At 43.3% G+C, this 24608-nt stretch overlaps 3 protein-coding genes across 10 annotated transcripts in view; 2 read left to right on the top strand and 1 right to left on the bottom strand.

Moving 5' to 3' along the window:
- Positions 1-1494: 1494 nt before the first annotated feature.
- PAK1IP1 (PAK1 interacting protein 1) lies at positions 1495-9929 on the bottom strand. The gene is given in 13 exon segments (XM_040585751.1): positions 1495-2047; positions 2667-2793; positions 4378-4477; positions 5247-5344; positions 5437-5582; positions 6058-6110; positions 6766-6840; positions 6935-7055; positions 8044-8206; positions 8921-9171; positions 9174-9203; positions 9206-9286; positions 9812-9929. Coding segments are annotated over 13 exon segments (1560 nt in total). The 3' UTR covers positions 1495-1850.
- Positions 8701-21960, top strand: LOC121084490 (tRNA selenocysteine 1-associated protein 1-like). 5 transcript variants are annotated; one of them, XM_040585995.1, is made up of 10 exons: positions 8701-8832; positions 10149-10334; positions 11731-11811; positions 12796-12872; positions 12969-13099; positions 13692-13823; positions 16906-17101; positions 17688-17733; positions 18527-18695; positions 21639-21960. In XM_040585995.1, the coding sequence occupies exons 4-9, from the start codon at positions 12843-12845 to the stop codon at positions 18661-18663; spliced, it is 672 nt and encodes a 223-aa protein (XP_040441929.1). In that variant the 5' UTR covers positions 8701-8832; positions 10149-10334; positions 11731-11811; positions 12796-12842; the 3' UTR covers positions 18664-18695; positions 21639-21960. The 5 variants fall into 5 exon arrangements, with proteins under 5 accessions (XP_040441929.1, XP_040441928.1, XP_040441927.1 ...); XM_040585994.1 differs by having other exon boundaries at positions 18527-21960; XM_040585993.1 differs by lacking the exon at positions 12796-12872 and adding an exon at positions 14711-14830 and having other exon boundaries at positions 8703-8832; positions 18527-21960.
- A 1983-nt stretch (positions 21961-23943) lies between these two features.
- The window catches only part of NUP153 (nucleoporin 153), a 46270-nt gene continuing 45605 nt past the window's right edge, over positions 23944-24608 (top strand). For all 4 annotated transcript variants that reach the window (XM_040585348.1, XM_040585347.1, XM_040585349.1 and 1 more), the window contains exon 1: positions 23944-24256. In XM_040585348.1, coding sequence (XP_040441282.1) covers positions 24152-24256 — 105 coding nt within the window. In that variant the 5' untranslated portion in view covers positions 23944-24151. The remainder of the gene's footprint in view (positions 24257-24608) is intronic.

Raw genomic sequence — 24608 nt, 5'->3', positions numbered from 1 at the left:
TGACATCTTGCCTAGAACAAACATATGGGTGACATGGGCAAATATCACGGGGGTAACAGACTTTTGTTTGAGTTTGCAGCAAGCAGACAACCCCTTTAAAACTTGTTTAATTGGTATTCCCCTGCAAGAGAATGAAACAAATTTTGATGTTTTTTTGAAATGTTAAAACAGTGGATCTGACTTCCAATCAGAATGGTACATTTATGAGTCCGAATGGGCAATTTGTTTGGCCTTCTATGCATAATGCAGCATGGCAGAAAACGGTTATTGAGAATTTGAATCGACCATATAATTTGCCATTGGAGGAGTTAGACCTATTAGGCAGCATTACGCCTGTTAAATACATTAATGTGACTGCAATGGGAATGGCAGAATGCGAGGACATGGTACCACCACTTCAACCTCTAAATGGCACTGGAGTAATTTGGTTTGGTGAACCGTGGCGACTGTGACTAGCACGTCAAGGTGAATGGGAGTTTGATACAAGGTTTCAAAATTTAACCGGTTCACCTAATTGGGGTGAACTGAAAGCTGAAGGCTTACATGTAAATGTATCAGGGGGCTATCAGTTGCCACCCGGAGTCTTTTTGATATGTGGAGATAGAGCATGGCCAGGGATTCCTTTGAATCCTGTCGGTGGACCATGTTATTTAGGGCCTTTAACTCTGTTTGCTCCACGTGTGAAAGACTTATTGAAAATGACTCCACAATTTCATAGATCACGGAGGGCACTGCGCACCTTTGATGAAACATGTAATGACCAAGTCGATCTGCAGTCTGTAACAACAAATGTCTTAGCCTCCGCCTTTATGCCAGGAGCAATGACTGCATTAAACGCTAAGAATATATGTTTTTTCTTGTTTAAAGAGAGTAGTTTTTAACATAACCAATCAGGCCTGGCTTGTGCAAAAGAAAAAAGGGGGAATTGCAGAAGAATGGCTGCAGAAGCATGGTTTTAGAATCTCTGAAGATCTGCACAATCCAGGCCTGGTATTAGAATAGGCCTGTAATCAGAATTGTACTGAAGTTGCTGTGCTGAAGGTAACAAGAAAGGTAGCCTTGAGCTATTCTTGAATCCTGAGACCGAGTAACTATGTTGTGCCAACAGGCCGTGGCTGTAACAGGCTACAGCTGCTGGGAAAGCAGGTGCAGGGCCAAGAAAGATAGGGACCAGTATGGGAAAATAGGGAGTAACAAACTACAAGGCTGAAGCACAGCAACACAATTAGCTACATGGATAGAATGCTTATTTTAGTCATGATAATTAGGGGTGTGAGAACCGCGCGTGTTTAGAGACTACTAAACAATTATATTTCTGCTTTACGAATATGCATGTGTATCGGTTCTAGATAGTGTTAGAAACTAATAAAGTTGAGCAAGATGCATAACTCATATTGAGCATCTTCTTGACTCTGGCGAACCCTTCTTCCAACAGCATGACAAAGGCAGATCATATTTTAAGTCAAATGAACAGTAACTTTTCCAACACTAAAATTAAAAGGTGTACGTGTTTTTAATATGCATTCAAGTGAGACAAAAATGTAACTGGAGACATGCAGCTAATTTTATCATTTTGGCTGGCTTTTCCAGAGCCAGTTTAAAAGTATATGCTATTGTTAATAGAAAAATATAAACATTACATATTATTATTTTTGCCTTACTCACTTAGGAAAAGTTGCCATCTCTTTTGCTACTTCCCACAGTCATCAGTCAATTTATCAGGGTAAAAACATTCATTACTTTTAAACAGATCAGTTCAGAGGTGTATGTCCTGTCAGAGGTTTACATTCTTGTAAAAACTACAGCAACACCAGCATTTACTTTTTATTCAGGAGAGAAAGTAGCTGCCTTCATGCTGAAATATTCTGTTTCTTTTTCTTCTTTTGCAGTGGAGTTTCCAATTTTTTTTTCTCTGGAATAATCAATGGAGCTTCCAATTTTTGCTTCTCTGGAGTAATTTTTCTCTTTCTTTTTGCTGTTTTATCACTTTTGTCAGTCCAAAAAACTTTGGTTTTCCTAACTATTGATAATTTTTCATCTTCATTTGCTGAAAAAGAGCAAGAAATTATTCACACTGATATTTATTTCCAGTCTTTGTTGTCTAAAATGGCACAGAGACTTGTATTTCATTTTAAAGAAGGGGTTGTAAGTTGTTTTTTATTTACAGTGGAATGTGCCATTTATGCTAGTTTAGCCTGTGATACAAAAATATCTAAAGATCAAGTAATGTAAATAGATTACAATACAGGAAAACAAGAGAAAAAAAACAACCAACCTGAGCCAGACTGCTTAAGTTCCCACAGCTACAGTCTGCCTGGCTTCAGACCTGATTGTTTATAGGAAAACAAGACATGCAGTTCTATCTGACTGTTTATTCTTTTCTTATGTGTCTCAAAAGCTTCACAGTGGCTTCCTCAGTATGTTACTCCAGGAAAGAGAAACAAAAGTTTCATATAATAGAAGTGAAAAGAGGTTCATGACCTCCAACATACATGCAGGGTTGAGACACCATCAGGTTGGTAAGGATATCCTGATCACTTGCCGGCATCACATGCCCGGTTCTTCAAGATACCAAAACTTTTTCTAGTGCATATAAAACTCTTCCCACTCAGTATATTCCATTTCACAGTCACATTAACAGCCAACGATAAACAGAGTTCTGTTACCTTGAGATGATGTTACAGCTTCATCAGAATTTTCTTTCATTTCTGGAGCTCGGTCAAGCCATACTGCAAGACATGTCAGCCTAGCTTTGGTATTGACTTCACACAGTAAAGATGGCACACCTTCAATCTGAAAATAATATAGAAAAATATTAACTAAACATTATTTTATTTCTGTTTATGAAGTATTTGAAGTGAGAAAGTATCTTACTGCCCACCTTCCACTTCCTTTCTGGTGCCTTACAAAGTTTAGAACTAGAGGCTGCATACCAGTTAATGGTCACGTTGTTACAGTCCTGTCCTGACACCACTCCTCAGTTGTGGTTTTACTAAAAGCTCCCAATGGCTTTAAGAACGTATCTTGACAAGCAAGATCAGTGAGTTTCAGGCACATGGCAGTAAGTTTAATACGAGGAAAAACTAGATGAGTCATAGCACCCACCAAAAAAACCCGTCAATGGTTTCAGAAGTTTCTCCAGAGTAATAGGTATTTTTCAGTACAGCAAAAATAATTTGAATTAAGTTATTGCATCAGTTTCATTTTCTCCCTCACAAAGACAAGGCTGCTGATTAAAAGTGATCTCTTCAGAGTGTGTTTCCAATTTCTTAACTGCTTCCCAGTCAGTTCTGGGAATACTTAAGCAAGTACCCTATTACAGATACCGGGGGATAAAGCATCACAAACACACATGCACCATAACAGCATCAACCCATCAAAAACTGCTTGTATTAAGATATTCTACCTCCCAGAGCTGAACAGATCAGCCCCCAGAGATACACAAAATTTCACAAAAGTTTGCCTGCACAGGAAGAAAATCACACATTTTGTCAAAATAAAGGCAATGTTACAGCAACTGGCAAAAAGTTCTCTGATCACTATGTCAATTATGCACAAGGGGAACAGAAACTGGAGGTGAAGGGAAAAGAGGGATTTTCAATACTGCACTTAGAAGTATAAAAATATTCAGAGAGGGTGAAATAAAAATGGGCAAATTCAGATAACATCTATAAAGTGTCTAAATGTTTGTATTTATTTGAACTATTCAAGATACTTACAGTGAAATATAGTAGATCCTTTCTTTCTAGCCATTAAATTTTTAAAAAATCTAATTCTGATTTAAAAAAAAAACAAACCCAGAGCAAACAATAAGCAAGAGAAACTTTAAAGATAAGACACGATTCCTTGTTAACTGTGCTACTCAGAACTGTTTGAAAATACAGGAAAGTACTCAGTACATTAATGTGTTTGAATTTTTCAAAAGGACAACTTTTTACCCCCTACATGAACAACCACCACCCACCCCAAACCACAGAGTTTGTGTTTTTAAAAAGAGTAGCAACAGTCATCAACATCACAAAAATTTACAGCAGTTCTTAGAACATATATAACTGATTAGATAGTCATTAAGTTTGGCCAGGTAGGTCTGCAGGGAAGCATGACTTTATGTAAAGAGGAAATGAGATCTCCACCGTATCATTAGTTTTTATAGTTTGTTTAAAAAAATTACAAGGATACTAAAATAGACAAATGCATAAAAATACTTGCATAGATATACACATCTGTACTGAACATAACATGGAGGAAGATCAAGCCATCCAGATTTCAAGTAAAATGTACTCAGTGATTTAAAATTAATTTTTATGACAGAACCGTCTGCAATTTTGGTTGTCTGACATTTTTCCATAAATTTAACAAGCAGTTTAATAGACCAACCTTATTAAGATTCAGATTCCACATTTTAATATAACCGTCACTGGATGCAGTAACAATAATATGTTGTCCTTCTCTTTCAAAACTATAGATATCTTTTACTCTGTGAAGAAAACGCACTTTGTTACTTTATAGTACGGCAGCTCATTTCAGAACAGTAAACTAACAGAAATTAAAGATGAATGGGCAACAGTTTGAAAAGAAAACCCACAAATGACAGGCAGGAACTTGGAACAGTAATCTGTTTTGAGTGCTGTCATTTACAGTGGGAACATTTGCCTTTGTTAGGCTTGTTAGGATTCAATTCAGAACCCTATCATACTTTTAAATACACATTACTAACCACACCAATGACATTATACTTGTGTTTTGATTAATTAAAAGCAGCATTTGGATCAATAGTTGATATCAGACAACAACAGAGATGTGACTACTTTCCTGTTGTCGGGACTGAGTACAACTGGTTTGTTGTATTTAAGTGTTCTAAAGAGTCAGAATCTGTAAAGACTGGTTAAACATTCTTTAGATGGTCTTGCAGGAAAATGCTGGTACCCAGTTTCAGAAATGCATAGACCACACACAGAGAAGTGTGTACTTCTGTGTGTGCGTGCACACACACTCAAATTTAGAACTGTAACATTTCTAATTTTATACCCTTTTGGTTTTGTAACATGCTTGGACAGCACAGTACTTGTGCTCACACTAAAAACAAACAAGTCTGTCCCAAATTTGGAATTTAGCACATAAACATATTCACTGTCTGCACTAAAACAAAAACAACAGTAACATATGCTGAACATTACAAGTTATTGAACTTTACTGAGTACTCAGCATTGCCATAAATATTTTAATAGTAAACAAACATAGAATACCTGTTTTCATGAGCTTTAAATTCACACAGGCACTTCTGAGAGTCACAGCTGTACAGCCTTATAATTTCATCATCTCCAGCTATGGCAAGGATAGAATCCTTGGAATGGGAAAAAAAGAAATGCAAGTGTGATTAATTTAATGTGTTTCAACCCAGTTAATTTCTGAGTAACTTTCTTTTTTTGTACTTACTGTAACAAATCTAAGTGAAGAAATTCTCTTCTCTGTTGTGATAGTGCCAGTGATTGAAGCTGTGTCAAGTTTGTAGATATCCACTTTATTTGTTTTCACGGTCACATACCTCTCTCCGTCAGGGGCCCATTTAATTATGTGGGCATCTGTACACATTGATAGATTTGTATGCACATGTACACAGATTTTTTGCACTCTATACTGCATGAGAATCTAAAAGTAAGAACCTTTCACAGCTGATAGACACTGTTTTATACCTAAAGCTGACAACAATTCAAGAAAAAATCGAATAACCTAGAATAAACAAGTAAAACTATGCTCTTACATGTTTATTTCTGGTTATCAGAAGTGTATAAAGAAAAACAAACCACATTTATTTAAATGTCCTGACATCAAATTCCAAGGAAAAAAGATTGACTTTGAGCTCACTACGTTTTCCTTTTGGTAAATGATTATTATTAAGGACATAAACTTACATATGCTTTTCTGCATGTGTAAAGACATTGTGAATGCACTTTTCAATTCACTGACTTGTTGATTAATTCAGTCTACTTTTCTTTACACAAAACCCCAAACTATCTAATTCCACTTTTTTTAGTGGATTTAGACCAATACACTCACTTTGCTTCAGGTTTTTGATAAAGGCTGATCGTCCTTCTACAAGATTCCAAGTTCTGAAAGACAACAACAGATAACGTGCATTCTGGTTAAAAACAGCACAGTGAAACTGCAGTCCTATCTGCTGACATGAGGCATCCAAAGGAAGCTTTTAAGAATGTTTATGCATTTTACTGCCGCCTTAATGCAAGAGAAAATGATGACTTTATATATTGCTTGCACACCATAAGGTTGAATTTGTGATGTTTGTTTTATAAACCAGTGCTTGCAACGCAAAGCTCAAAAGAAGTCCAATACCAATTCATACTGTTAAAATACCATTTTATATACTTAAAACATGTATATACAGCAACACGTGTACAGAAGTGAAAAATTACTTTTCTCACACTAACCAAAACCTAACAGCTTTCAGAAGTTTAAGGAAATTGTGTTCCAAAATGCAAATGTATTTACACATCTACAAGTGACTATAAAGAGTCAGAGCACAACAAGAAGCTAGGAACAGCAAGGACTATTTTTAAAAGACTTTAAAACACTGCTGGTACCCAGAACTTAAATAGACAAACCAATGGATCTTTGAAGCATTTAATGTCCAAACATGTTTTATCAGTGTTGCACCGTCTAGTCCCAACACGGAATTGTTGCTTGTAACAATTTACTAAGAGTTACTGAATTACGATTCTCAGCCTTCCTTCATCAGTTTTGACTCACCTTAATGTTTTATCTGTTCCTACTGACAAAGCTAATTTCCCAGAAGGATGAATAGAAAGAGATGTCACGTGCCCCCTGATAAAAACAAAACAATGTATTAGCCACATATATTATTTACAAGGAAAATCAACATGAAAATGTACATGAATATGCAGATTAAGAAACTCACTTATGTGCCTTAATGGATTTCAGGCATTCCCATCTCTTTGTGTTCCAGATACAAATTAGTCCGTCTTCAGCCCCACTCAGCAGATGTGTAGTACCATAGAACTCCAAACAAGTTATTGTGCCTAGAAATACACACCAGAGCTACTAACAGCGTTGTACATACCCAACAGTTACCACACAGAGAACGCATGAATTAACAGAGAAGCTTCTAGCATTAAAACATACTATCTACTACCCTACCCTTGGGAAAACCGGAATTATTTCCCATGTTTCTTCACAACCCTCCCAACTTTCTTGTTATATTAAATCACTGATGTGTTCTATCAGCACCTCTATAGCCATACACATCAGAACTCCATCTGGTCCATTCTCTGCAACTGCACTACTCATCCACTGTGGCGCAGGTGACACAGAGCTTCCATCAGGAATGCTCCCATGTCAAAACCCTGCTCTTGACACACAGCTGTATTTACTGCACATGCTGGCTTCCCATAAGCACCAGATTTATTGTATGAGTTGAATGCAGGTGCATGTTCAGTCTAGCTCCAGCTACTTCTTGGTTATCAGGAGGAAAAGACAACTGGGATCGAGCTACAAATGACTCAACCACGTTTACTCGGATGGTCATTAACTGATGTATTACACAGCCGTGATTCAGGGGGCACATAAAGTGGAAAACGTACCAGGTTAACTCTTTTGGCAGCAGCAGCCTGCTCTCACACACAAACTCTCTTTTGTGTAGCTCAGGTACATCTGTGACAGGACAAGGACACTGGGAAAGATGGCTGTTGGGAGCAGGCATGGTCTAGATAAAACTGTCCTGGTAGAAGAAAAATGGCTCATGAGCCAACTGTGGGCCATAACTCCTCAAACAGTTGAAACTATAAATAAGTGGAAGGAGCAGCTATACCTGTGGGATAATATCCGAAATACTTTTTGGATTTTTATGCACAAAAGCTTACCCTGCCTGTATCCTCAGACCATCATGGCTGCAACACCATCACCATTAAAGACTTAACAAAACAACTTTCAATTTTCTTCTTCTGGCAAGGGCCAGCTTTTCAGCTTTAGTTTTCTATCATTAATGCTTTTTACAAAAAGCTTCCTTACCATTGTGCTGCAGCAGTGCCCCATGTTCTATCTTCTTTTTCATGTCATAGATTTGGATCGTCTCATCTCTGCTCCCAGTGACCACATATCTGCTATTCACTGCTACTGCTGACAATGAGGCAGAGTGGGCATGATGTGTAAAATCAGGGACAACCGTCCACGACTGTAGATGAAATACAAGATAAGCAGGTTTTTCTGAAGTAAGGTTTTTCTATTGTAAGCTTCAACTTCATCATCCTGTATTTTTTTTTTTTTTAAAAGCAAAACCTGGAAAAGTATATGTGTAAAACGTGAAGGAATTACGCCTAGCTGGAAGTATAATGGGATCTTACTGAGTTAATGTGCTCTTAGGAGATTAGTTCGACCGATTTAATTGTGCAAACCACTTCTTGTAATCACCGTTGGGCTTAGCTGAAACCGTACATGGAAAAGTATTGGCAGAGGGGTAAATCTCACGGCCGAGGAAGGCGGCTGCTCCCTTCTCCCCCCGCTGCAGGCTGAGGGACACGCCTGCCACCCGGCCCCCCCATGTGGCATCCAGCCCTGGCGCCGCCATTTATTCCCGGCTCCGCGCTGCCAGGCTGAAGGGAACGACCCTTCCCCCCCGCGCCCCGCGGGCCCCGCGCCCCTTCCCGCCCCCCCGGGCAGCGGGGTGTCCCCGGGCCGCTGCCACCCCCCGCGCCAGCGCTGAGGGGCCGGGCCTGCGGCTGCGGGAGGCTGCCCCGCCCCCGCCGCGCTTTAAAAGCCCACCCCGGTGCGCGGCCCCGCGGCCGCGGAGAGACGCAATCGGTGAGTAGCGCGGTCCTGCTCGCGTTGCCCGGCCGCACTGCCCGGCCGCGGCGGGGGAGCGCAGCTGCCGGCCCTCCTGCCCCGTTACCTCAGCGGGCCGCGCGGCGAAGCCGAAGAGGACCTGCTCGTAGCAGCCCGCCACCAGCTCCATCCGCCCGCCACGCGCGGCGCCACCGCGGGGCCCTGCCGCCCTCAGCCGCCGTCCGCCCGCCGCGCTGCCTGCGCCCGCCGCCAAGTGCGCCGCGCCGTGCCGGGCCCGCGGCTGGCGGCCGGCAGCGCCGCCCTGGGGGCGGCCCGCGGGCCCGGGCGGGGGGCGGCGGGGAGCGGGCGGCGCGGGGCAGGCGCTGCGCGGGGCAGCCCGCGCGGAGGGTCCTCGCGGGGCGGAAGCGGGGCGCGCGCTGCTGCTGCTGGCGAGGCGGCGGAGGAGGAGAGGCGTTAGTGCCGGGAGCGGGGCCTGGGGGGCGGGAGGGGGGTCGCGGTGACCGAGGCCGGGGTGGGTTGTGGGGGGTGAGGCAGTGGGGATGGGGGCGCGAACTGATCCGCTGCGCAACGGCACGGGGGGGCGGCCCCCTTCCTCCTTCCCTTCCCCCGGGGCCTCAGAGCCGCCGCCTCACGGGCGGCTGGGCCGCGGGCCTGCGGGGCGGGGAGGGGAGGCCCGGCGGCTGTGGGGCCGAAGCGCCCGCTGGCCCGCTTCCCGCCCTGGGCGCTGCTGGCGGGGCGCCGCGGCCTTCTCAGGGCCCCGTGGGCTTGCTTTATTCCTTAATTTTTTTTTTTTTTTTTAGTTTGATCGCCTAGCGCGATAAACGGGAAGCGCGGCCTTGGCGCCAGCGGGGCCGCTGCGGAGGGCCGCGGCCGGGCGGGGCGCTCTTCTTGCCGGGCGCCGTGGCCCTTCCCGTCGTGCCGAGTGGCTTTTAAAAATGCGTCACGGCCCGGTGCGGCCCGGCCCGGGCCTGGCCTGGCCCGCCTCGGCCGGGGTCACCCTCCTCGCTGCCCTGCCCCAGCTCCCTGGGAGCAAAACTAAGTCGGAGGGGGGCGGCTTGCCTTCTGCTCGGCTGAGCAGCGCTCGCACAGGCGATTTTATGCGTAAATAGCTTCATCCGCCTTTTTGCTGGTGCAAATATAATAATAAGAACGTGGAATCAATGGGCTGGTAAAATAGATATATAGTCCAATTAAGGAAGTGTTTGAATGCTGGAGGTTGAAGCTGCCCCACTGCTTAAATGGAAGCTAGCTGTGACTACAGTTAAGGCAAACATGTAAAAAAAAAAAGTTAATACATGCCGGTTTAACTGCTGTTTAAAATTTTTGCTTTCTAGTGAAAAGATCAAGAGGCGACAACCAAGATCAGACCAGGAACAAGTACAAAAACGCAGTTTTGCATAAAAGTCCGTGATAACTGTGACCAAGGAACAGTTGCATCACTTGCCTTCTGATAGTCTTTTGCAATAAAACAGCTTTATAGTGTGTGCGATCTTCCATTAAATCCACACGAATCAAGAGTGGTAAGTTAAAAAAAAAAAAGTGTTATGCAGCTGTGAATGCAAACATTAGTATTTCAGTGTTTCAAGCATGGAGGAGTTCATGGTTCCATTTATTAGAAAGTAATGCTTGAATTGGTGGAACATAACTGTGTGGATATTTTTATTAATAATGACCTTTAACGAAGCAGTTGCTGTTGATAACTCTTTATAATGAGCACAATTAGGTTTACTGAGAGGGCACACACTAACCTTACTAGTATATGCCTATATGTAAGGGCTTGTTTGTACTTGACTATTTTTTTTTGGCTTCAGAATGGGCATGGGGATGAAGTGCCTAGTTACTCTGAATAATGCCCTGCATACGTGCTCTAATTATGTTACATGGCTGTCCTGTGTCAGGTTAGCCTAATCCATTTCCAGAAGTAATGCTCTGAACTGTTCCCCTGTGTGTGGGAAGCCTTTAAGGCATTACAAACACTCTGTATTTATTGTATTATGTGAATGTGGGTTTGACCAGCCAGTATGTTAAACACCACATAAATTCTTGCATGGAGATGGGAATTAAAACTTCAGCAGTGAAGTATCTGCATAGAAGGAGCCACACTGAATGTAAAAAAAAATGCTGGTGAATGAACAGCTCTGTGTGGAAGTAGGTTCAAAATACTTCATAAACGTCACTGTTTTCTGCACTGATTTATATTAACCAGATGACTAGGGAGAAAAAGCTTTAAAAAAAAGATAAAAATCAAAAATACCCCTTCAGAAAGGTGTATATACTGGTTTAGTGATAGCTGTCAAGGGTGATTTGTTGTTGCTGACTGGTAGCGAATGAACGTATATGGAAGAGGCAAAAGAGAGAAGACGTTGAGAAAAAGTGCAGAGAAAGGTCATGTTTACCTGTACTGTGCCCTTGTCCCTCTCTTACTTTGTTCTTCAGCACATAGGAAGTACCACTGCTTGTTTTCAGCTATATAATTTGTGGTACAAGTCAATCAGCTTTTAATGTGGCTGAAAGGGGGCAAAACTCAGCGGTTGTTCAAAGCATTTTGAAACATCTATTTTTGCCTTGTTTGTAATTCTTTAAAGTATGGATCTTCTGAATTACTATATTACATGTAGGTATTTTAGAAATAAAGGTAAAATATAGGTGACTTAGAAGCTCCCTCTAATTTTCTAGTGCTTTGGACAGTGGGAAGACTTGGTGGACTGTCACAATTTAAGAAAGTGTACAAGACTTATAATCCCGTTGGCCATATATCTTTTTATCTCCACTGCTTTAGCAGTGATATGTCCAAACTTAAATTTCTAGGTTTGGAATTGTGAACATTCAAAATGTAAGGCAGGGTAAAAATCTTTGAAAGTAAGTAATCTCCAGGTTAAGATTCTTTATCTTATTGTTCCTCCACATCTTTTTCAGCTGAAAGAGCGCAATAGACTGAACCTGTGCAGCAGTGTTCTTCGAGAAAGGCAGAGGACAGTTTGAACAATGGCAAGCCAGGTAAGATCATTTGGTCAGGAATTCAGGCTTGCAGTGCCTAAATGGATTCCAGAACCATACTCAGAATTCCTAGTAAATGTAAAGCTGAAATAGCTAGGTTGCTCTGAGTTGGGTGTTCTTTTAGTCCTACTAATTCTTCCGGTACTGTGGAGTTTGGTGGCTGTCCTCTGGACACGTAATCGCATCAACTGAAGCAGGTTGGGGGCATAACTTAAGTTTTGCAGTTTGGATTATTTGAGCATGAGTTCTTCTGAAGGACCTTGCGCATAACACCCTCTATATAAGATACATGTAGAGGTGTTCTAGAGGAAGAACATTAAAGCCTGCGTAAGTAAAAAATGCTGCGAAACACCATTCTTATTTTTGGAAGTCCTTGTTCTTCAGAATCTTAAGCGAGGGAGGCAACCTGTGTTAATACGGCTGTTTCCCTCCTCTTTTGTGTAGTCGCCCCACTTTCTTTTTAAACTGTGGGTTTTGGGGTTTTGGTTTTTCTTATTTTTTTTTCCCAAGAGGCACTTTTTTGCCTCTTCCTGGCCTTGCATCTGGGTTTGAGTTTTCCCTCAGCCAAGCTAGTGCCTGTTCCTGGTCTGCTTTCTCCTTACCTTCCATTAATTGGCCTCCTGTTGTTCCTGGCCTGGGAGAGTGACTCACAGCTGGGTAGTGAGGAGAGGCATCTCACATAGGAGAAGAAGAATTCCTAGGTGAGGGGAGATAGGGACAGTTGAGATCCCTTCTAGGCAAGAGTGATGATTTCCCTGCCTCTTCATCACTCAGACCGTGCTGCTGCAGGGTTTTTTTGAGTCCTGGAGCGCAAGTGGAACAAAGTCCAGTCCTGAAGCTAATGAACACTTAGGATTGGCCAACATCGAAGGGCTACCTGGTTTTCCCTAATTCCAAGAGGAAGCTGTCAATCCTTTAGCCAGCTTGACAAGTCAGGGGAATATGGCTGTTCATACAATCCTTTGGCTCTGTTATTTTTGCCAGGCGTTTTCCCCAGAGGCTGCTTTCCCTCATGGGAGGCGGAGGGAGAAATGGGACCCCAGGCTTCTTTCAAGGGCAAGGTGAATATGGGGAAATCACCTGTGGTGATGGGGAGTGGGAGGGAGGAATGTAAATAAGGCTAAATACTATAAAGGTGATTTTTTTTCTCCCAACAGGACTTAATGGCGAAAAAAAGAGAATGTCTCCAGGCCTACAGCTGGTGGAGGACGCCGCAGAAGAAACGGAAGAAAAAGAACAAAATAAAACCAGGAAGAATAGAGTTTGTCCCTAGTAGTAGTTCAGCCAGGTAAAGACTTTTTGAAAGGAGAAACTGAGCCCCTATTGAAGTTGGTAGTGCTCATTGAATGCCATTACTTAATCTTAAAACTCTGAAATGGCACATCTGGTACCTATACACCAAGTATTGCTTATGGAAATGTATTGCCAACAGAATATTGAAGTTTTTTTTGTAGTTCATCTCTCTATAATCACTGGAGAAATGATGGAGCAATAGTCATACCTCTCTTGAATTGTGGCTGTAAATTGAGTTAATAGCTTTTCCTGTTATTTTTGTGCCTTCTCCCTCCCCACCCCAACCCCTTAGACAATGAATACCCTTAAAGCCAGCTTCTAGAAGTTTTTTATAAAATGGGCTTTTGAAATGCTTTTTTTGTAAAAGCAGAGAACGGACCCAGAGAAATTGAGAACTCCATGCTGATGTGATTGCATTGCAGTTCTGTGTAATATCAGAAGAGTTTTGTAATTAATAATCTTTCTCAGATTTTTGTCTCCTTAACTTGTCCAGTGATAACTACCTGCTTATATGTTAGGTACCTTAATCCAGCAATCAGGTACCTTAGTCTCAAAACTTGACAGTTCTTCTCCTTATCTTTTTAAAGACCAGATTATTCGATATTTGTTGGGGAGCTTACTCCAGAAGTGGATGATTTCCAGCTTTATGACTATTTCCTAAAGAGGTACCCCTCATGTATTGACTGCAAAATAGCAACAGACCTTCTGGGATATTCCAGGTAATGCCTGTGAAAATTTGTAATGCTGTTAGTATGTTTATTTCTAGAGTAATATAGAAGAACTTGCGTCCAACCTGTTCCTGCATTTTCTTCAGAGGCAGGAAGAGAGAGAGTAATCTCTAGAGTTATTTTTTTTTAACAGCATAGATCCTTGTGTTTCTTGGTTAGTTTAAGTAGTTAACATGATATGTTTCAATTTAGCTATCTGCATGAATGAAATCAAGTGGTGGGAGAAGGGAGAGTGTGTGCTGAAGTTTGTGCTGCTGTGCTTCCATACAGCAGTGTGTCCGCTTAGCTGTCTGCAGTACTGAAGACAAAACAATGCCCTTTTTACATGTGGGAGAAAAATGTGAGGCCTGGCAAGTCTTAAGGGGTTGGGGGAACTGAACCTGTTAATACTAGTAAATAAAGCCTAGCAGAAGCTACACTGGCCAGGCAGTGAGTCAGGCAGGGATGAGCGAGTTTGCTGTTCAGACGGTGCTGTCTGTAATAGACTTAACTCAAACTTAAGAGAAAGCAAATTTAAAAAAGTTAGTGCTGTATAGTGGTAGGAGTGGGTTAACACTAATTGATAAATTAACTGCTGTAAATGCAGAAATATGGAATCTGATTACTTACAGATAGCAATTAAATCCTATTGTTTTGCTGGCTCTCAGCAAGTTGCATCTTAATGCTAACAAAACCAAGCTTTTTGCTTCTGGCCCAAGTTTTTAATTTGGTGAAACATCTTCTGTGCATGTGCATATGCCAGAGAGATTGCTTAGGTAATAGAAGCTATAGTAGCTGCTATCTTGTCTTTTTTTTTTTGTAAAGACAGAAATTGAATTCATTAGCTTTGTAACTGTTATGCATACTAGAATTTATTTTTTCCCTTTTGAAAATTGTAGAGGGTATGCCTTTGTCAGATTTGGTGAGCAAGGTGATCAGATGAGGGCACTGCAAGACTGCCAGAATGCACCAGGTCTGGGGGGAAAACGAATCCGGCTGAGCATAGGAATTTCTAAAAGGTAACGAATGAGTTGTGCATTGATACAGTAATTCTAAATAATCAGATTCTTGTAGCCCTGCTTTTGTAAAGTCTGTGGCCCGTGCTATAATGGCTGTACGCACGATGCAGTCTAAAAACCAAAAATAAAGAAGCATTATGTTTTGACTCCCTGGATTCATCAGCCTCTTTCAGGATTGCTGGGGGAATGCAATTCTTTTAAGTCTAGCCAAACTCTTTGACTTTGTAACCAGCCTTAATTCTTACAAGTAGCAAAACTGAATGTATTCATAAATGTTTCCAGGTTTGGGCCTGATTGTATGCTTGGGAGCTTTTCTTCTAGACCTCTCCTTTAGTTCAGGCAGAGTAGCGTGTTAGTAGTTCTACAGTAGGCTGGCAGAGAAAGGAACTCTTAAATGGAAAAATCCAGATCATGGGGGGGAAGAAGCCAAAGGAGATGTTGCTGAAAGAGTTTACAGAATACTGTTTGCTTTTCCAAGTGATTGGGGCAGCAGGGAATTTAAAATTGACTGTTTTGAGAGGGTTTTTTACTCTGCCAGTTCAGTTCTGTCAGTTATTCAAGGCAATTCAAATCTCTGAACAGTTAGAGAATTGATAACAAATTTGATAAATTTTGATCCAGGATACAGGCAAACATAGAACTTTATATAAAACCATTCCAGTATATTCATGAAGTTAGCTTGTAGCTTCTGTTGAATAGTGAAAGTAACAGCTTTTATTTCTCTTTACCCTGGATAATTCTGCAAATGTTGACTCTTGGCTTTGGAATGGAAATGCCTTTACCCAAGACTTTGCTGTCCACAATTGCTCAGATCAGACTATTTTGAAAACAAGAAGAGGTCACAAACATGTTTCCTTACTTCTGCTATCCAGAAGAATGTCAGTGGTATTTTCAGATTTTTCTTTCCTACAGAGATGTATGTAGGAGAGAAGTTGGAAGCAGAAGACTTGGAGACACTGTGTAATCACTTGTTTACTACAGTAGCAAGACAATAGAATACCTAGTTACTAGAGTGTATGTGGAGCTTTACAGTATCGAAGCAAACGTGGCATAGGTACTAAAATATGCATCAGTAATCCGTATCTCTTTTTGAATGGCTGAGTGCTATGGTCTCCTAGCATCAAAATATCCAGCTATCAGAGTAGTTTGTCACTAAGCTTCAGCTTGTGTTCTTGACAGAAAACCTAGATCTGACCTCTGTGATGAAGTGGAGGTGTGGAGAATAGGACTCTGCAAACACAGGAGGTTTGCCTATGTATAATCAGTGAGGAAATGTCTAAGCATAGAGGATTCTTTGGAATGTGCAGCTGGGTTGTCTGGATGTATTTCATGTAGTGTACCTCTGGTTTTGTACCTTTGTTTTAGTACAGGTGACACTTGTGTATTGATTCTTGCTGTTAGTGTGAAGTTGTCCCTGAGAATATCTACTCAGGAGAGGGAAAGTAGTGAAAACTGATCAGCCGGCCCTTCTGGTGTTAAGAACCAATGACTGTTGTCATTTTCCTGCTGCTTTGGCTTCAGACTGGATAGTGATGACACTGACTTCACCTGACAGCTCTACTTTGGCAACTTGTTCATGGACTAAAAATTGAGCAGGTGGAGGTAGACATGGCAAACTGGCAGGCAGTGTCAGGTGGTCCTCTGAAACAGATAATCTGACTTCACTCCCTTGTTCCTGGAAATAATAAGATTTAGCATTAAGCAAACAGAAGATAGAAGAGTTAATTAAGACTGGATGCATCTTTAAAGCAGCTGTGCTTGATAAAGGTCTCTGGTCTTCATAAATCAGTTTCTATCAGCAGGTTGCTTACACAGATACTAAGAACACTTGAAGTGTCATGGATCGAGTTAATCCATGAAAACAATTATTTTGGTACTGGTGAAGGTGAGAGCATTTGCCTCTCTATAAAAATGAGATCTTAACACTGTGACTTAGACTGTTGCTTAGGCAACTATTCAGAAAAGCTTCCTTTAAGCTTTGAAATGTGTAAGCTGGCAAATTGTTTAACTTCACAACTGGGTTTACAGTTCATTGTTCTCAAACTCTTAACTGTATGTAATTTCTCATGTTTCAGACTGAAAGCAGAATTCCAGCGGTACCAGTCCTACAACTATAATGATTATTACCAAGATTATCAGAACTACTACTCACAGTGGGGTTATGATCCTTATGCTGACTACAACTACAGCTCGTATACTCCCTATGATAACATGCAAGCTGTTGGAGACTGCTCTTTAGGAGATGCTGTTATGGCTCCAGCTGTTTTTGAGGTAAAGATACTACACGCTTCCTTCAAAAAAAAAAAAATCACAAATAAGTTGTATGAATTGTATTAAGTCAGAGCAAAAGAAGTTCTAAAACTGAAATGGTGCTTTTTGCGTTGTGTGGAGGTTTGAGTAGCAGGCTTCACTGAGAGGTGTCTTTAAATGCTTTGGTTAGTCTATAGAACTAGAGATTTATACATCACTGTTTGCTCCTGTATGCCAACTGACAGCATAACTCTGTAGGTTTCATCTCTTCCTGTTTTTCTGATGTACTTCACTTAAAGCAAATCAAAGAATTACTGTAAGATGGTCTTATCAATTACAGCTTTTAGAAGTTCATTCCAACCTGACCTATGCTATTTTTTTTTTTAAAAAAACCAACAAACACCAAACCCACAAGAACCCCCCCCCCTAAAAAAAAAAACAACCCAAACAACCAAAAACCCCTCAACCCTGCCAACACATACACCACGACCCCCCCCAGCTTATTTTTGTAGTTGTGGGAGGGAGGGGGGGAATGTTTTGGATTAGCCGTACTTTCCCAAATAAATTCTGATTACACTTAAAAGATTTTCTTATTTTTTGTTTCAAGGAAACTTCAGCTATGACTGAAATCAGTGATGACCTTATAACTGAAGGTAATGATGATTCTGTCACTGCAACTTGAATTTAGCTGTACTAGTGCCCTTTAACAATACAAGCCAATGACTGTTGGATGAAGAATGTCTGGGCAATTCAGGTGATGTAGCAGGATTCTGTACAGGTTATAGCTGAGATGAGGTAGGATTTTAAAGCTGATGGTGTGTACCCTGTCAAGTTGAATGGGACATAGTTAACAACACTTCATAGTAGGTTTCTTAACTTTGCCTTCATTCTTGTTCCAGAATGGTCTAATACAGAATTTGTCATATCTTTGCGTAGATTCTGCTAAGCATATTCTATGTTAAACTCATTAATAGGCAGAAGCTTTGTTTTCCAAGCCCTGAGGTAAAAGCTTATGGGTCCTAAAAAGAGGATTCAACTTGAACTTAAAGATTTGGTACAAAAAATTGTCTGGTCTGGAAGGTTTGTGGACTTGTTTCGTACATATAGACATCCTGTGTTAGTGTTCAGAAGCTTTATCGTGCCGAACTCATATTGTAGTAGAAATGAATTAAATGGATTTTGGGAGAGTTTTGTGGTTAATTAAGTCTGCTCTTTATCTTGAAATGCCAATACAGTCCTAGCATTCTAATACACAAATTCCAAAAAGTTAGACGTATCAGGTTTGTTAAATTTCTAGGTGAATAAACATCATAGACATTTACTAGTAAATGTAGTGAAATGATGTAATATTAGCTAAAACGCACTTCATTAGGCATTTACTTCAGATTTTTGTATGCATGCCTTCCCAGGTCTGACACTTGTGCTTACCAGGCTTTTATTTTTCAGATCCACAGCTTTACTTGGATGTTGATGAAATGAACAGGCAATTTATGGAGACAAGTGAAGAACTCTATGATTCCCTCATGAATTGTCACTGGCAACCTCTGGATACGGTCACTTCTGACATCCCCCCTGCTATTTAAGTGTCTTATATAGCATGACCGTTATGACCAAGGTGCTAAAATTACATTTCTTCTACATTACTTTAGATCATAAGTTTTAAAGCACAATGATAGGTTGGGTTTTTTTGCTATGCTTTTGACAGTTTCTGTAATCTTTTTTTTTTGTTCATCACTCAGAGCATCTTGAAATCATGTAAATATTCTAGAAATGTAAAGAGTTCAATGGGGTCTAAAGATAGACTTGCCTGTGTAAATAAAATTTTGTTTCTGCAAACCTGCCAGCAAGGGATTTACTTATGTGAAACACTTTCTCTTCTGGCTTGTGGAATTTAGCTGGAGACAGTAGAGGTATTTCACCTGTCTTTGGTATGGGCATCAGGACACTGGCAAAAAACCCTAGCTCTTGTGTATTCTCAAGTTACCGTGGCAGTCTTTCGCAAGCTCTAATGTGCTTGCTTAGGTTATGTGTGTATTTGGGAGACGCTCCTGGGGCTTTCTGTGGGAATACTTGGCCCACTCTTTCACCGGCAGTCTACTGGTGCTAACTGTACTACTGTTGATCTGCTAGGTCAGTTAGAATTGCTTTATCTTACACTATTTTAAACATACAGAAGGGCAGACTTCTGGCTGCCATAGCTGCAAACATTCCGAAGACTAAGGATGATCCCTACTGACAGTTTTATTCTGCCCTTCTTACCAATAGCCTTCTCAACACTTGACAGCAAAGAAACTGGTGTAACATAATACATGTTCTTAAACCTAAAAATCCTTGGAGAAAACTTTCTGGTTTAAAGGAGGAAAAATAACTTGCTGTGAATAAAAACAACCCCAAACTATCCTAGTAACAACCATTCAACTAAGTTGCACTGTATTCTAAACATTTCTAATCTGTTCAGTTGTCATGCTCAGGTGTTCTGTAGTGACAAGGTTACAGAATTTTAGTAGGATGATAGGGTTTGTTTGTTTTTTTTAGTATTCAGGTCAAAGGAGATGAGGGGAGATGGCAGCAAGGAAGGTTCTGCTTTAGGCTAGTAAATTCTGAGTGGCTTCCTCTAAACTATCCTCATCTGGAAGGGTATAAACTGTTTTCAAGTTGTAGGGGCTACTTAGGCCCATGTGCATGCAAAAATACTTGCTACCAAATGTACAAGGTGGACTGGAAACAGAAGAATGCTTTTTCCAAGAAAGAAGGTAGCAGAAATTATCATAGCTAATAGCTGTGGAAGCTACTAAAGCTAGCAAAGACACTTCGGTACTGCCATGTGTGTTGTGGGGGCAACCTAAACCATAATTGCTATGATGGCAGATAGGAATAAAGTGCTCTTGCTTTCGTATGACTTAAATACGTTAAAGTGGTGGTCATAATCTACATGCTGTTCTTAAATCCAAAATGAATACTGTATTGCAGAGTGATGACTCTGCTGGCAGGTCATTTCTAACTGCTGACCAGAGTTGCATGCTCTTTCTCTTCACAGTTTAATATCAGCTAGTAGTATTTTCAGAGTCCCACCCATGAAAAACAAATGCTCTAAAACAGGGAAAAGCTTTTGGAGTGCTATAGCAAGTTGATTCTTCCTGGATTTTATGCAGATGTACATGTAGGAAGAGACAGCAAAAAAAAAAATCCCATTTAGGCAGGGGAGTAGCATCACAGTTCTAAGCAACTGTTTCCCTGCTTTGGGGAAAGCTAGTTGCAAGGTGGCTGGGAACTTGGATTTCTTGGGTGAATGTTTCCCTTGTGTGAACTAGTGAGTCTTTAGAGCATGAGGGTAGGGACATGATTAATGAGGGTGTGATGGAAAATGAAAGCAGAGGATCTGGGAGGGAAGGGGGATGTTTGTGTTTCAGGGGACTGCAGTAGGGAGGAAACTCAGGGTAGTGAATGCAGACCCCTTGAATTTGGATGGCCCACGTAGCTATGTGATTTCACTTAGTTTGGCACTGTATCAGCACAGCACATAAACCTCACTTGAAAAAAGTCCCAGTCTGTAGCCACCCCGTTCATGTAGATTTTACCTGTTGATAAGGTCTCTACGCTGCATTAGCCACTGTTTTCAGCCATGCATGCACCTTCTGTTCTGGTCTGTAAAGTACCCAGATAGTGAAAATAGTGTTTATGTAATGCAGTGAAGGAAGTTGTTTGGGCCATTAGTTCTCCAGACCTGAGAAATGTTGGGGATGTATTTTCTTCCAGTCAACATAGAAGAGAAATGAGGTGAGGAAGAGAGTCTGTTGGTTTGCAGCCCAAGTGATACCGTCCTAAAATAGCTTTCTGACCTCTTTTTCTGTCTCCTGAGCCTTACTAGCCTATTCCGCTTTCCAGTTAGGAGTACATACATGGCATCAAGATGGTGTGCACAGTGCACGTTCTTTACTGTAAAGGCTACTGAATGCAAAATTTCTTCCTGGATTGGTGTGTTACCTGTGAACCTCTAATACAGGAAAAAAATGAGTGCATCAGAACTGTCAGAATGCATTGCTGAGACTTCTTACTGAGTAAATTTACACCTGTTCCAAAACTGCGTTAACTATGTTATGCAGAGACCTGAACTCATCATACAGGTGCTTGCCATCAGATCTACAAAGATGTGATTGCAGTGGGAGCATTTAAAAAAAGTCTTCGAAGCATCTTTCTCAACACCATGCTATTTCACTTTTTCCAGTTGTGTTTTGTGTTTTACCCAGCTGAAATGTGGTTGGGTTTGTTTTTTTGTTTTTTAAACTTGATGAAGGTGTTTTTTTCTGAGAATATCTAGTATTGGTTTTATGAACTCTTTATTGCACCTGGCTGCAATAGATTGTGCCTTTACTCAAAACTGCTATTTTCTTCAGGAAGAGTAGTGTTTTTGTTTTCTACAGAAAGGATGGTTTGAGGGGCTACTAATCCTGCAGTCAGTGAACAGGGAGAAAGAAACAGGCCAAAAAGGGTAAAAGAGTACTTAAAAGGGTACAAAAAAGTTAAATGGTACTTAAGCCATGAATGTTTCTTTTTGCAGGGGTGCTCTTGGACCAACAGCTTCTTTCTAGCGCTACCTCAAAGTAACTTGCAGATATAACTCACAGGGAAGATTGATCAAATGGTGATGATCCCTATCATTCTGCTGGATATATATATATTTGCCTTTGGTTTTGTCTCATTTTTAATAACATTTATTTAACTTCAGTGACTCATGTCAATAGACGTTGTTTGACTACATCAACAAGTATTTCTGAGTCATGAGTGTCATTAAAGGCATGTCACCATATGGAAATTGTTCTAAATAAGTAAAATGGAAGTAAAATAAGTAAATAAAGCAGCACTTGAATTTACAGAGCAAATATAGTGTAGCTGCCTTTGACACGTACGTGGAAGAGACAATCGTGTTTAAGGTTGCCTTAATATACTTGGTATGCATCAGAAAGAGGGAATCTTGTTTTAAAGTTGCACAGCTCTTAATGTCTCCAGTGCAGGAGTGATTTTAGTCAGTTCCCTACGCAGGTCCCATTTTAGAAGTCTGCATTATAACTGATGAATGTCTTACTGGCAAAGGGCATGGTTTACATCCCTTTGTAAATACCTGTAATGCTCTTCCCATAATGGAAATGCATCACGATGCCCTTCCTTCCTCTTCCCCTGAGCTGGAATTTAGCATGATAATTGCTTCCTGGACAAAAAGAGTTACAAATTCAGGCTAAAATACTCTCTTTCTTTTATTTTGACCATTCTATTGGTTAAGATTTTTTTGACAAGCATAATTGTAGAAACAGAACCTCATCCTAAAATTGGTCCGGAGATGTAACACGCCAGCAGTTTACGCAAGATGAGGTGGTTCTTGCCAGGTGACTTCTAAACCCATGTGTTTCATGCCCTGGAAGGGATTATGTCACTGCAAGTCATCCCTACTGCAGTTAAAATTGGATTTGCAGTGGTAGGGTAGGAGAGGAAGAGACTGGAGTTTTGAAAGTGTACTTCAAGAGGAGAAATACCTGGAAGGTAATTCCACACTGCTTGTGTTTTGGAAACTGTTCTCTCCTTTAGATAACCATGACAGCAGGATTAAGAAATTGAGGAGGAGTGAGTCATGTAGGAGAGCTGGGATGATACCAGTGAGGTTAAAAAAAAGCTGATAGGAAACAGAGACCCAGCAGTACCAAGCTCCCCATTAACTTTCCTTCTAAAAGCAGTTCCTGCTCTGGTGGCTGCCAGTTGATTTTTTCTTCAAGCCTTCAGAATTGCCCTTGTTGGTTTGAGTGCCCCCAAGCTCCAGAGTCTGATACATTCCTTTTTCAGGTGTGTGCTGTGACAAATGCATTTATTTTTGGTGGAAGGGATGCGCACCACATCACAGTTCTTCTCTTTGACTGTCAAGTACCTGTGTCAGTAATCTTTTTAGAATGTTCTGGGCGTTTTTTTGAGTGAACATTTTTACTGACTCTAGATGGGGAAGGTGCTTGGGATTTTTGGTGCTGCTCCATCATTCCCTGGGCAGATCAGTGCTCTAAATAAGATGTAGACCCGTAGATTTTTCTCCACTTCCAGTCGAATATAAAAATAAACGTATTTCTAAATTTTAAAAATCTGTACTAGAAATGCAATCTTCCTTTTGTTTTGAGGAAGGAAAAGCTGTGTCGAAGGGTTTTTTTTCCCCCCACCTGCTCCCACTCCACCACAGAGTGAGGACAGGCCTGCAGGCCTTCAGCCCCGCGGCCTGCGCAAACCCGGCGGCGCCCGGCGGGAGCCCCGGCCCGCTCCGCTCCTCAAGCTCTCCGCGCCCTGGGCGGGGCGGGAGGCCCTGGGCCTGGCTCGTCACCCGGCAAGGGGCGGTAACGCCGCCGGGGCTCCCCCCGGTGCGGCCTAAGGCCCTCACCAGCCCGGCCCCGCGCCCGTTTGCGGCCCGGGGGCGGGTTGTTCCCGCTCTCCTCCGCGGGGCCCGGCGGGGGGGGGGGGGAGCTCCCGGCCCCTCCCGCTTCCCTCTGGCGGGCGGTGCCCCGGCGCGCGGGGGCTGCCGGGCGGTCCCGCTCGGTGACGCAATCCCGGCGCGCTCCGGTGACGCGGGGCCGCCCGGGCGGACGCCGTGTGGTTGGTCGGCCGGAGGGGGGAGGGGTGCGGCGGCTCGGCCGCGAGCGGGCGGGCAGCGCGGGGCCGGGCGGCGCGGGGCCGAGGAGCGCTCGGAGGGAGCGCGGCGGGACGTGAGAGGGAGCGCGCGCGCCCGCCCGCCCGCCCGCGCGAGCGAGCACGAGCGAGCGAGGGCGCGCGCGCGCCGGGGGGGGTTGGTGCGGCGGCGCGGCGGGGCGGGGAGGGGAGGGGCAGGCCGCGGAGCCCCCGCGCCAGGCCGCGCGGCGCGTGGCGGGCGGGAGCGGTGAGCAGGCCGGGCCGGGCCGGGCGCATCCCTGCGGGGACGGTGACAGCGCAGCGGGCGGAGCCGCCGCTGGGCCGAAGCGCACCCGCACACGAGGCGGCGGCGGTGGGGGGCCGGGCCCGGCCCGCGCGCGCGGCGGGGCCGGGGCAGCAGAGGGACCGGATCCCATCATGGCCTCGGGAGGCGGCGGCGGCGGGCTCGGTGGCGGCGGCAAGATCCGGACCCGGCGGTACCACCTGGGCGCCTCGAAGCCTCCCTACGCGAGGAGCAAGCAGGTGAGGCGCGGCGGCGGGGTCACCCTGGGCGGGCCCTTCCCCCGTGTCCCCTCAGCGGCGGGGCCTCCCCCCCCCCCCACGTGCGAGGCTTCGGGCCGGGCTTTCCCGGTGGAGCGGCGCGGGGTTTCCCGCCGAGGCCGCGGGGATTGTGGGATTTCCGGGCGCCCGCCCCGCTCCCGCTCCCGCTCCGCCGGCAGCCGCGGGGGCTCCGCGCCTCCCTTTTGTCTGCCGCCGGGCCGGGGCCTCGGCCCGCTCCTCAGGGCGCGAAGGCGGGAGGCGGCGGCCGGCGGGTGGGCGCTCCTTCCCCCGCCGCGCCGCGGCCCCTCGGCTGCGGGGGCCCCCCGGGGTGGCC

The sequence above is a fragment of the Falco naumanni genome, chromosome 3 (assembly GCF_017639655.2).
Source record: "Falco naumanni isolate bFalNau1 chromosome 3, bFalNau1.pat, whole genome shotgun sequence".
Lineage (NCBI taxonomy): Eukaryota > Metazoa > Chordata > Aves > Falconiformes > Falconidae > Falco > Falco naumanni.
Note: the sequence above shows the minus strand (reverse complement) of the source record. Positions and strands in the feature narration are given on the sequence as shown.